Below are 13,492 nucleotides of genomic sequence, written 5' to 3' on the forward strand. Positions count from 1 at the left end.
TCCAGTAACCACTACCTACGTTCCAAGGTGTAGCTTTCCATACATCTCCAGCTTTGGGAGTGTTGGAACTCAGAGTTTCTCTTCTGATGTTCTCCTGAACTGTCAGGGATCCCAAACTCTTGGGTAGAGTTGGCCACCTTGGAGTCTAGGACACTGGAGGGAGCCTGAAGCAGTAAGAGGCGCCTTAAGGGCAGCTCTATCACCCAACACTGCCAAGATTCAGGCATTCCTCATAGCCTGACCATTTACCTTCTTTTTAGATGAACTACTGGCCCTTAAATAAATTCCCCGGCTGTCACAGCACAGAGACATGATCTGCCACTAACTCTTATCTTAGGATATTTCCATTGATTCTATTCTCACTAATGTGCTTCAGGCAGATCCATTTCTGGCACTTGGATTGGGATGGAAGAGTCTCTGAGTGATTGCCCATCATTCTTGAAAACTCGATTTTTTTGTTCTTTTTGTTTGGTTGTGAGTTTGTTTGATTGATTAAGAAGTTCCTTTTTATCTAATGAACAAAGCATCACCTTTCCTGGACCCTTTGCAAAAGTCCATCTCTTAGCAACAGCAGTGTCATATAAAATGATTTTTCTGATTGGCTGCAGCTCAACTGATTTTAAATTATAATCAGTCTGACTCTGAAACCCTACATTCTCTTTACTTGTATTCCAGTCTGTTGTGACCCACCTTGAGCTCTACTGACCCTCATCGAGACACCTAAAAAGAAAATGGCCATAATTGGAGTCCCAATACCAGGATTTTTCATCACTGTCCTGATAAGCTTTCAGGAATCATGGGCTATCACAGGTAAGTGCTGAAAGAATCAAAAGTAGGGATAAATAAGTTCTGAGAGCATCGGAGAAGTGAACTGTGGACATTTGAAAGACAATCTTTGGAGTGAAAAAGAAGAGTGACAGGTATTTTCTCGGTCTAACTCTAATGTTATAATAAATTGTAGTTAGAAGAGTTCTCTGCTCACCAGCAATTGAAGTGAAATTTAGATTAGAGAAGCAAAACTCAGTTGTATACTGATTAACACTATTGACTTTGATATAAGCCAAACTTTCAGGGAAATATTTTCTGACAGGCATTAACAAGATACCTTTCTGCTCTTTAACTTTTCATTCCTGGAAAATTAGTAAAAATTAAAAACCTCATGTAATTTCATGAGGATTAAATCAGAAAAAAATATGAGATTTCTTGGCGCCTGTTCTTAACTATTTTTGCCACGGTAGCTATCTTTTGGCCTGTCAATTCTGTCAGCCTATTTGGAGCACAGACATTATACTAAAGATCACTAGAAAGGAAAATCACCAAAAAGCAACCATTCACCCAAGGGAGGGGGAAGGGCAGCCATGCTGATATGAATTGCATTTAATTTACTGTCTCTTGGGACGGTGATAACCCTAGTTACAGTGGATCTTAAAAGGATCTTTGGTCGCTGTAACTTAGTAATATTCTTAAGAGAGTAGAAAAATTGAGTAAGGAAGTGAAGTGTCTGATATTACTCTCTACCATCTCCAGAGCAAATATTGTGCCGTTGTGAAGGTGTATTGTGAAAAAACATTCTTCGCCCAGAGTGACCCCCAAAGAAGGTGGCAGGTAGACTGGAAATAAGTAAAGTAATAACCTAGCTCCAAGACCCATGGTGACAGTGTAGGTTTTTATTGCCCAGAAAGAGTCACATACAAGGATGCCTTCCAGGAAAGATAGCTTCCCTTGGAGCTAAAAGAGGAAGTTAGAATGTGTGTGTGTGTGTGTGTGTGTGTGTGTGTGTGTGTGTGTGTGTGTGTAGCTGCAAATCCTAAATAAATCCCTAGGTTTATCAATATACAGTCAGATTTTAAAAGCCACCGCTCATTTACATGCACCACAGAGGCAGCATACTCTTCAATTGTAGCTTTCTTATTTCAAGTCCATTATTCCCTTGGTGTAGATTATTCTCACTATCAACCATAATAGAATATGTCTCTCAATGACAGTCTCAATCTAAAGATCTTTAAGGTGCAAGGGAATGTTGGTGAGGTCAATCCAAATATAGTACTTCCCTCAGAGGGATGCAGGGTGTGGGTGTGGATACAGGAAAGTGAGTGCTCTACAATGCTACAAGGTCTCAGACTTAATTATTTGCGTACCACAATCTCCAGTCATATAGTCCATGGGTCTGGCCTTTAAACATAAAGCAGTTTCTGATGCTAAAGTACTTGTTGTAATCCCGATGATATACTAAGAAATTACTTAAAACTAGTCTCATTTCATCTTAAAAACAAACCCAACATGGAAGCAAAACCACAGTAGAATATAATGGGAAAACTACATATAAATAGATAAAGTAATCTACTCAAGATCACTAGGTAGCTGAATGAGAATTCGAGATTTAATTTGATTCCAGAGTTCAAACCCAACCTTTTAAACATTGTTTCTCTCTTCTTAGAGTTATGGTGCTCTGAGACATGCCCTGGGATTCTGGCTTAAATTATTTAATTCCTAGGTCAAGAGAGTGAGAGAACATTTCTCTCTTAGGGGCTACTGCTGAAATTCTAAAGAGGGAATCATTTCTCAGGCAGTAACATAGAGACAAACAAAAGCTTCACGAGACTCTAGTTTTTCAGCCCTCATTTCCTCAATCCACACTCTCTACATTGAACCTTTGCTTGTCCACTCCCAGCTCTGTTGAACACGAATGTCCTTCACCCAGGCCTCATCTTCCCATTCATCCCTACTCTCCATCACTCCTCCTTTCCACTTGGCCCTCTCTTTCCACTACCCCTGCCCACATGTGTGTGTCTCACATCCTGGGTTCTTCTTCAACTCTCTCTCCTGGTTGCCACCCTAATTCCCTTTCTTGTCTTTTCAGAGGATCACGTGATCATCCAGGCTGAGTTCTATCTGTCCCCTGATCAATCAAGCGAGTTTATGTTTGACTTTGATGGTGATGAGATTTTCCACGTGGATATGGAAAAGAAGGAGACAGTGTGGCGGCTTAAAGAATTTGGAAATTTTGCCAGCTTTCAGGCTCAGGGTGCATTGGCCAATATGGCTGTGGGAAAAGCCAACCTGGACACCTTGATAAAGTGCTCCAACCACACCCCAAACACCAATGGTAACTCTCTCTGCTGCACTCCTAGGCTTGGGAATTGTAGCTTTAAATAGATACTTCAGCTCTTTGTGTTATGTTACTGTGACTGCCTTTCCCTCCCAGGGACCTGTTCTTGCCATATGCAAGCTCCAAATTCTCATGCCACCAGCCCAAGAACTTTATGAGTTTGTTTCTTTCTTGATGTGCTCACATCTCGTCTCTAGCATCTACAGTCTCTCATAAAGTCATTGCCCTGAATCCATGCTGGGGGAGCCAGGAATGAGGTCCTTGGGTATCTTACACCTCAATGTTGGTTCCCGTTCATGGGGGAGGGTATCAGAGCTGGGTACCTGAGACCAGACCATGACACAGATTCTCAGGGCACAATTTCAATTGCTTTTTCAGCCTTGGTGGGAGGGAGAAGGGCAGGGTTAAGCAGGGGAGGCTAATTTCTGTCACCTGTCCCCCAGTACCTCCAGAAGTGACTGTGCTCTCAAACACCCCTGTGGAACTGGGAGAGCCCAACATCCTCATCTGTTTCATCAACAAGTTTTCTCCACCAGTGATCAATGTCACATGGCTTCAAAATGGCAAACCTGTCACCACAGGAGTGTCAGAGACAGTCTTCCTGCCCAGGAATGACCACCTTTTCCGCAAGTTTCACTACCTCCCCTTCGTGCCCTCAGACGAGGATGTCTATGACTGCAAGGTGGAGCACTGGGGTTTGGAGGAGCCTCTTCTCAAGCACTGGGGTAAGAACCATCCTTCAATCTCCTGTATTTTACGGTTTTCTCCTGTGATGCATGTGTCTGGCCCTTTGGGGCCACAAGTCCCCTAACTGTTTCATAACAGCTGCTCCAGTTCCTGTTCCTGGTCTCCCATTGCTCAGCTTTCCCCACTTGTAATCTGTAATTCCCTTAATACATCATCCTGTCTTCCTCTTATTTAGTTGATGAAAAAATATTCTTTTGACTAAGTACCCTATATTTGGTCCTAAGTGCTGCTCCCTACCACATGCATTACTTCTGTACTCTGATTTATTTTTCCCCAGAGTATGAAGCTCCAACCCCCCTCACAGAGACCACAGAGAACGCAGTGTGTGCCCTGGGCCTGGTTGTGGCTCTGGTGGGCATCATTGTTGGGACGATCTTCATCATCAAGGGTGTGCGCAAAGGCAACACTGTTGAACACCGAGGGCCTCTGTGAGGCACTTGCAGGTGGGTTTGATGTGGTCAGAGGAAGACATATATGGAATGATCCAGAGGAAGGAAACAGAGTGAAGGAAAGGACATGTGATGCCTTTAAGGGAAAACAAGTGCAAAAGTCATGGCCCTTGATTTATCTTTGCTGGACAAAATCAGACATTGCCGTCATCTGATATTCCAAAGCCTCACAGTCCTATGTCCCTTTCCATACATGTGCCCCTAAAACCACACCTCCTGTCTTAGAACTTATCTCCAGTGCCTAAAATAATTGTTTCACATTAGAATACTGAGTTCTGTGATCTGGGAAAGTCAACTTCAAGATTAAGACTCTTCCTGGCTTATATTTCCTGAGCAGGATATCTGTTCTGAAGCATTTCCAGAGCTTCACTCTTTGGGGTTTAGGGTAGATTCATTGTATGAAGTGGAAATCTCTTGGAGGCCAAAGCCTGTTTTTGCCCCTCCATTCTGAAAAATAGTGTCAGAAGGTCTAAGAGAAAGTAAAGCATGGTCTGCTCATTCACGCTTACTTGGAAGGTTTGAAAGGTTGTATTTACAAGAGGTCACACAAATACTAAGAAACTGTTCCAAAGTCAAAGGATTAAAGGTGAAGAGGAAGGAATCTAAAGGTGGGAGCTCAAAATATTCATCTTAAACTCTATAGTAACTGTGTGTGTCCTGCTACAGGTAATGGACTTTGTTAAAGAGAAGATCGGTGAAGATATTTCTGCTTTAATGCTTTACAAACCCGGCAGTACTCCGATTTTTCACCTCAGTGACAGCAACCATCCTTCAGCACTTCCCAACACTTTAGCTACTCTAAGAGTAAAGACGCCTTCTACAATCTCCAAATTCTAATGTCTAGTTATTCCCTATCTATTGCTCCTTCCTGTATTGGCTTTCCCTCCGTTTTCCACTGTCTTTTTATTATCACCATGTAATGCCTTTGGAATAGAGCCCATAGGATCCTTTCTCTGCTATGGAACCTTTTGAATGTTCTATGGGCTATCTCTTGTAAACTTATTATTTTGAGTTTCTTCTGACTGCAATTGTGATTTTTCTGAATACAATAAACTTTGAGTAGGTCTTAAGTGGAGTTTTTGGTATCTGAGCCAATTCTTCATGGTGGCTGGGGAGTATATGTGATCCTTTCATCCTGAAATGTCTGAATGTTAAATGTATCTTATAGGCTCTGTAGTTAATCAGAAATAGCCTGGTTCATTGGGACTCAAGTCCATTCAGAGGATCTTCCAGCAATCCAGTTGCTGTGGTCTGGTCCTCATATAGAAAACCCTAGAGTAGAGTTTATTTGTGGAGAGATGACTTAGCAACAGGTTCATAATCTGGTTTGGGTTCTTCAGCTTCCAAATCAATGAGATATCTGGATCTTCAGGAGAGTGAATCTTAAATCCTAAGGAAGACTTCTGATAACGGATGAGAAAGATGGTGGGGAACAGATGGTGGTGGAGCGGTGAGAAGAATAGAGGAGCGTTCATATACATAACAGGATATCCAAATCAACAACACGCATTTTAGACTTAAGGAGGCATGAGATTGGACACTGAGATTGACATTACCACTTTCTTCTTTTTTTTAAATATCTTTATTTGACTATAATTGCTTTACAATGTTGTGTTGGTTTATGCTGTATAACAAAGTGAATCAGCTATACGTACACATATATCTCCAAACCCCCTCCTTCTTGCATCTCCCTCACACCCTCCCTATCCCACCCCTCTAGGTAGTCACAAAACACAGAGCTGATCTCCCTGTGCTATGTAGCTGCTTCCCACTAGCTATCTATTTTACATTTGGTAGTGTATATATATTAATACCACTCTCTCACTTCATCCCAGCTTACGCTTCCCCCTCTCCGTGTCCTCAAGTCTATTCTCTATGCCTGTGTCTTTATTCCTGTCCTGCCCCTAGGTTCATAGGAAGCATTTTTATTTTTTTTTATTCCATATATATGTGTTGTGTTAGCATGCTGTACTTGTTTTTCTCTTTCTGGCTTACTTCACTCTGTTTGACAGACACTAGGTCCATCCACCTCACTACAAATAACTCAATTTTGTTTCTTTTTATGGCTGAGTAATATTCCATTGTATATTTGTGCCACATCTTCTTTATCCATTCATCTGTCGATGGACACCTAGATTGCTTCCATGTTCTGGCTATTGTAAATAGTGCTGCAGTGAACATTGTGGTACATGACTCTTTTTGAATTAATGTTTTCTCAGGGTATATGCCCAGTAGTGGGATTGCTGTGTTGTATGGTAGCTCTACTTTTAGTTTTTTAAGGAACATCCATACTGTCCTCCATAGTGGCTGTATCAACTTACATTCCCACCAACAGTGCAAGACTGTTCCCTTGTCTCCATACCCTCTCCAGCATTTATTTTTTGTACATTTTTTGATGATGGCCATTTGGATCAGTGTGAGCTGATACCTCATTGTAGTTTTGATTTGCATTTCTCTGAGGATTAGTGATGTTGAGCATCCTTTCATGTGTTTGTTGGCAATCTGTATATCTTCTTTGGAGAAATGTCTATTTAAGTCTTCTGCCCATTTTTGGATTGGGTTGTTTGTTTTTTTGATATTGAGCTGCATGAGCTGCTTGTATATTTTGGAGGTTAATCCTTTGTCAGTTGCTTCATTTGCAAATATTTTCTCCCCTTCTGAGGGTTGTCTTTTGGTCTTGTTTATGGTTTCCTTTGCTGTGCAAAAGCTTTGAAGTTTCATGAGGTCCCATTTGTTTATTTTTTTTTATTTTCATTTCTCTAGGAGGTGGATCATAAAGGATCTTGCTGTGATTTATGTCATAGAGTGTTCTGCCTGTGTTTTCCTGTAAGAGTTTGATAGTGTCTGGCCTTACATTTAGGCCTTTAATCCATTTTGAGTTTATTTTTGTGTGTGGTGTTAGGAAGTGTTCTAATTTCATTCTTTTATATGTAGCTGTCCAGTTTTCCCAGCACCACTTATTGAAGAGGTTGTCTTTTCTCCATTGTATATTCTTGCCTCCTTTGTCAAAGATAACATGACCATATGTGCATGGGTTTATCTCTGGGCTTTCTATCCTGTTCCATTGATCTATATTTCTGTTTTTGTGTCAGTACCATACTCTCTCGATTACTGTAGCTTTGTAGTATAGTCTGAAGTCAGGGATCCTGACTCCTCCAGCTCCATTTTTCTTTCTCAAGATTGCTTTGGCTATTCGGGGTCTTTTGTGTTTCCATACAAATTGTGAAATTTTTTGTTCTAGTTCTGTGAAAAATGCCATTGGTATTTTGATAGGCATTGCATTAAATCTATAGATTGCTTTGGGTAGTATAGTCATTTTCCCAATGTTGATTCTTCCAATCCAAGAACATGGTATATCTCTCCATCTGTTGGTATCATCTTTAATTTCTTTCATCAGTTTCTTATAGTTTTCTGTATACAGGTCTTTTGTCTCCTTAGGTAGGTTTATTCCTAGGTATTTATTCTTTTTGTTGCAATGGTAAATGGGAGTGTTTCCTTAAGTTCTCTTTCAGAATTTTCATCATTAGTGTATAGGAATGCAAGAGATTTCTGTGCATTACTTTTGTACCCTGCTACTTTACCAAATTCATTGATTAGCTCTAGTAGTTCTCTGGTAGCATCTTTAGGATTCTTTATGTATAGTATCATGTCATCTGCAAACAGTGACAGTTTTACTTCCTCTTTTCCGATTTGGATTCCTTTTATTTCTTTTTCTTCTCTGATTACTATGGCTAAAACTTCCAAAACTATGTTGAATAATAGTGGTGAAAGTGGGCAACCCTGTCTTTTTCCTGATCTTAGATGAAATGGTTTCAGTTTTTCACCATTGAGAACAATGTTGGCTGTGGGTTTGTCACATATGGCCTTTATTACGTTGAGGTAAGTTCCCTCTATGCCTACTTTCTGGAGGGTTTTTATCATAAATGGGTGTTGAATTTTATCAAAAGCTTTTTCTGCATCTCCTGAGATTATCATATGGTTTTTATCCTTCTATTTGTTAATATGGGTTATCACACTGATTGATTTGCATGTATTGAAGAATTCTTGCATTCTCTGGATAAAGCCCACTTGATCGTGGTGTATGATCCTTTTAATGTGCTGCTGGATTCTGTTTGCTAGTATTTTCTTGAGGATTTTTGCATCTATGTTCATCAGTGATATTGGCCCTTAGTTTTCTTTCTTTGTGACATCTTTGTCTGGTTTTGGTATCAAGGTGATGGTGGCCTTGTAGAATGAGTTTGGGAGTGTTCCTCCCTCTGCTATATTTTGGAAGAGTTTGAAAAGGTTAGGTGTTAGCTCTTCTCTAAATGTTTGATAGAATTTGCCTGTGAATCCATCTGGTTCTGGGCTTTTGTTTGTTGGAAGATTTTTAATCATAGTTTCAATTTCAGTGCTTGTGATTGGTCTGTTTATATTTTCTATTTCTTCCTGGTTCAGTCTCGAAAGGTTGTGCTTTTCTAAGAATTTGTCCATTTCTTCCAGGTTGTCCATTTTACTGGCATATAGTTGCTTGTAGTAATCTCTCATGATCTTTTGTATTTCTGCAATGTCAGTTGTTACTTCTCCTTTTCCATTTCTAATTCTGTTGATTTGTGTCTTCTCCCTTTTTTCCTTGATGAGACTAGGTAATGGTTTATCAATTTTGTTTATCTTCTCAAAGAACCAGCTTTTAGTTTTATTGATCTTTGCTATTGTTTCCTTCATTTCTTTTCCATTTATTTCTGATCTGATCTTTATGATTTCTTTCCTTCTGCTAACTATGGGGGTTTTTGCTCTTCTTTCTCTAATCGCTTTAGGTGTAAGTTTAGGTTGCTTATTTGAGATTTTTCTTGTTTCTTGAGGTAGGATTGTATTGCTATAAACTTCCCTCTTAGAACTGCTTTTCCTGCATCCCATAGGTTTTGGGTCATCGTGTTTTCATTGTCATCTGTTTCTAGGTATTTTTTGATTTCCTCTGATTTTTTTCAGTGATCTCTTAGTTAACTTTTTGTAGTGTATTGTTTAACCTTCATGTGTTTGTATTTTTTCAGCTTTTTTCCTGTAATTGATATCTAGTCTCATAGCATTCTGGTCAGAAAAGATACTTGATACGATTTCAATTTTCTTAAATTTACCAAGGCTTGATTTGTGACCCAAGATATGATATATCCTGGAGAATGTTCCATGAGCACTTGTGAAGAAAGTGTATTCTGTTGTTTTTGGATGGAATGTCTTATAAATAATCAATTTAGTCCATCTTGTTTAATGTGTCATTTAAAGCTTGTGTTTCCTTACTTATTTTCATTTTGGTTCATCTGTCCATTGGTGAAAGTGGGGTGTTAAAGTCCCCTGCTATGATTGTGTTACTGTCGATTTCCCCTTTTATGGCTGTTAGCATTTGCCTTATGTATTGAAGTGCTATGTTGGGTGCATAAATATTTACAACTTACGGATTGATCCATTGATCATTATGTAGTGTCCTTCTTTGTCTCTTGTAATAGTGTTTATTTTAAAGTCTATTTTGTCTTATATGAGAATTGCTACTCCACCTTTCTTTTGAGTTCCATTTACATGGAATATCTTTTCCATTCCCTCACTTTCAGTCTGTATGTATCCCTAGGTCTGAAGTGGGTCTCTTGTAGACAGCGTATATACGGGTCTTGTTTTTGTATCCATTCAGTCAGTCTATGTCTTTTGGTGGGAGCATTTAATCCATTTACATTTAAGGTAATTATTGATATCTATGTTCCTATTACCATATTCTTAATTGTTTTGGGTTTGTTTTTGTAGGTCTTTTCCCTCTCTTGTGTTTCCTGCCTAGAAAAGTTCCTTTAGCATTTGTTGCAAAGCTGGTTTGGTGGTGCTGAATTCTCTTTGCTTTTGCTTGTCTGTAAAGGTTTTAATTTCTCCATCGAATCTGAATGAGATCTTTGCTGGGTAGAGTAACCTTGGTTGTAGGTTTTTCCCTTTCATCACTTTAACCATTTTCTTAACTTAGACTGAAACTAATTTTTATCACATTGAGTTATTATGAAAATATCAAATTAAAATGCAAGCAAAATAGTTAGATATCATGCTTAGTGATATTATAAATTCCATTAGTTTTCTTCAAAATTTTTACAGCCTATTGATAAAAATCTAAGAGAAGCAAAATAAAAATAAGCCAAACAAGCACAAATCATGGCAGCATGACCTTGAAGGGTAGCAGAATATGCCACCACACAATATGCCTCTTTGGCATAAGGATTATTTTGACCTAACAGGTGGTTTTAGATAATAGAATTTAAATTACTTGTTGGCCACAGGAGTCTGCAATACCAAATATCTCCTGCAAATATCTCTGGTATTGTAGAAACTCAAATACAAAAAATTATTAAGCCACTTGGCTAAAAGAGATTAGTGCCTCTTCATGTACATTCTTTTATTTATTTGGTACAGAATGGTTTGGTTCATGGGGCCTATGAATAGATGCCTATTTCAGCCTCTTGGTATTTTCCTTCTGATAGCCATCATTGTTGACTCCCTGACGAGCTGTGTTCTCTCAAGGGTTTTATAGGTGTTCACAGCACCATTAATACATCAGATTGTCTCACTGTGCTTTGAGAAAGAGAAACAAGATGAACAATGAGATGAACAGCAAAAACCTTCTTCAAAAGTGATTTCATAACCTGTAAGTTTCACAGCGAAAAAAGTCACCCTGATGATAACTGAGTGTGCTAATAACAAACACATGAGAGGATGACCAAAAGGGGGGGATTGCTGAAGTAATTACACAAGGAGGCCATTAGACTGAGATGGCTTGAATGCCTTGGTAGCCTGCATAAGCAAACCCAAACCCAAGCCAGATCTAATATCCGTTAATGCACTCGTATCCCAGAAAACGAATTTAAGAGCAACCAGTCACAAACACCCAACTAGGCTTTTGCAAGTAAGACGGCCACTTAAGTTATAGCCAATCAAATAATTTCCTTTCTTTCCTACTGCCTCATTTTTATAAAAGTCTTTCCCCCAGCTTATGTTGTTGGAGTGCTCCTAACCACTTTTGGTTTGGCACTGCTGGATTTGAGTTGATATTCCCTCAAATAAAGTCTTGAAAAAATTTTGGTGGGTCTCAGTTTACCAGATTGTAAATGATATTGTATACTTAATTTTTGTTTAATGCCTTCATTGTCATATATAGAATACAAATCGATTTTTTGGGTTGATTTTGAATTCTGCAACCTTGATGAACTTTCTTATTAGTTGTAGCAATGGGGTTTTTTTTTGAGGGGGGGAAGCATTCCTTGGAATCAAGAAAATGATACCATTTGCAATAGCATCCAAAAATGTCAATTATCAAGGAATAAATCTAATAAAAGATGAGTGAGATTTCTATAGTGGAAACTACAAATCATCATTAAGAGAAATTAATAGAACTACATAAATGATGAGAATACAAAATTTGGAGATCGATCATAAGAGTAAATATTTTAAAGATGTCAGTTCTCTCTAAATTAATCCAAATTCAGTAAAAATCTCATTAACATCATGGCAAGGAATTTTGTTTGCTGGCTTTCTTGCTAGTTTTGTTTCTTCACTGTTTTGGGGTTTTCTTGTTGTTGTTGGTGTTGGTGGTGGTGGTGGTGGTGGTGTGGGAGGATTGCCAAGCTGAATTTAAAAATTCACATGTAAATACTATAGTCTTAGATTAGCCAAAAACATTTTGAAAAAAAAAACTGGAAGAAATTCAGCACAAGATAATGAAAACTATATGAGTTAATATTGTGTGATATATTAATTGATATAGTGTGGTGTTTGCTCAAGTATAGACAAACTGCACAACAGAACAAAAGAGAAATTCTAGAAACAGATCCCCTCACAAATGCAATGCTCTGGTCTACGGTGACACTGCAGAGCAATGGGGGAAAGATGGTCTTTTCAATAAATGCTGCTAGGTCGTTTGAAGGTCCTTTTAAGGAAATTTAATGTGACACCTACTCAAATTTCAATAAAAACCAATTTCAGATGGATTGGAAAAATTTAGTAAGATTTAACATTGAAGCAAACGGGGCCTTGGATTTCAATTGACGGTTGATCTAAATTTCTTTATCAGATGTACCACTATACAGATTGTCTTTTTTTTTTTTTTTTTGCGGTACGCGGGCTTCTCACTGTTGTGGCCTCTCCCGTTGCGGAGCACAGGCTCCGGACGCGCAAGCTCAGCGGCCATGGCTCACGGGCCCAGCCGCTGCACGGCATGTGGGATCTTCCCAGACCAGGGCACGAACACGTGTCCCCTGCATCGGCAGGACGACTCTCAACCGCTGCACCTCCAGGGAAGCCCCCAGATTGTCTATTTTGAGTCAGTTTTGGTAAATTATATGGGGTAGATTAAAGAAGGGTACAAATTATTTGCATTTATCTCATGGAGACGTAGATTGTATATCCCCTCCCCTTAAATCTGGACTGACCCTGTGCTCACTTAGACCATTATAATGTGATGGAAATTACTCCACACAAGTTCTGAGGCTAAGTTTGAAGAAGTCTTGTAGCTTTTACTTTCCTTTCTCGGGAGTCCTGAGGCATCAGGCTTGTCTTCACAGCTGATGGGACCACATAGCCCACGTTAGAGGGACTGGAACTTCATGCAGAGGGAGAGAGGGTCTCAGTGTCCCAGATGAGCCTCCAGAGGACCCCAGCCCCAGCTACTGTCTGACTGCAGCCATGTGAGAGACCCTCCATGAAAACCACCCACTAAGTTTAACCAACTCTTAGAATTGTGAAAAATCATCAAATAGCTACAGTTTTAAGTCACTAAGTTTGGGGATGATTTGTTACACAGAAATAGATCATGAAATTTAGTGTTTTTCAATGAATTTCATCTAAAATATCAAATCTACTGGCATAAAATTCCTTATAATATCTTCTTAGTATCTTTTTAATGCCTGTAGGAGCTTTAGGAATATTATCTTTTACATTCCAGGTGTTAATAATTTGTAATTTAGATTTTTTTTCTGCTTTAGCAATCTTGTAGGTGATTTATTTAAAAAGTGAAAGAAAGAAAACCTTCTAGTTTTGTTAATTTTCTTTATTATACATTTATTTTCAATTGTATTAATTTTCTCTTTTACCTTTATTATTTCCTTTCCTCTATTTTTCAAGTTAAATTTACTTTTCCTAGATGCTTAAGATAAAAGTTTAGGTCTCGTGCTTCCCTGGTGGCGCAGTG

General features: G+C 38.9%; 1 protein-coding gene across 1 annotated transcript; it reads left to right on the top strand.

Annotated features, from left to right (window-relative positions):
- The first annotated feature begins 675 nt into the window (after nt 1-675).
- On the top strand, nt 676-5,380 carry LOC111178931 (HLA class II histocompatibility antigen, DR alpha chain). Its single transcript, XM_022582151.3, has 5 exons — nt 676-810; nt 2,861-3,106; nt 3,553-3,834; nt 4,134-4,299; nt 4,972-5,380. The coding sequence occupies exons 1-4, from the start codon at nt 732-734 to the stop codon at nt 4,286-4,288; spliced, it is 762 nt and encodes a 253-aa protein (XP_022437859.1). The 5' UTR covers nt 676-731; the 3' UTR covers nt 4,289-4,299; nt 4,972-5,380.
- The last annotated feature ends 8,112 nt before the right edge of the window (nt 5,381-13,492 follow it).

This window comes from Delphinapterus leucas, chromosome 10, assembly GCF_059928025.1.
Source record: "Delphinapterus leucas isolate spDelLeu-1000000601 "Yukka" chromosome 10, BTC_Dleu_Yukka2, whole genome shotgun sequence".
NCBI lineage: Eukaryota > Metazoa > Chordata > Mammalia > Artiodactyla > Monodontidae > Delphinapterus > Delphinapterus leucas.

What these genes read in the sequence shown, in the direction of transcription:
- LOC111178931 (XM_022582151.3), top strand. Translation starts at nt 732, where the DNA reads ATGGCCATAATTGGAGTCCCAATACCAGGATTTTTCATCACTGTCCTG. An exon ending in GGAATCATGGGCTATCACAG is followed by an intron (nt 811 to 2,860) that starts GTAAGTGCTGAA and finishes TTGTCTTTTCAG; the next exon opens with AGGATCACGTGATCATCCAG. An exon ending in GCCTCTTCTCAAGCACTGGG is followed by an intron (nt 3,835 to 4,133) that starts GTAAGAACCATC and finishes ATTTTTCCCCAG; the next exon opens with AGTATGAAGCTCCAACCCCC.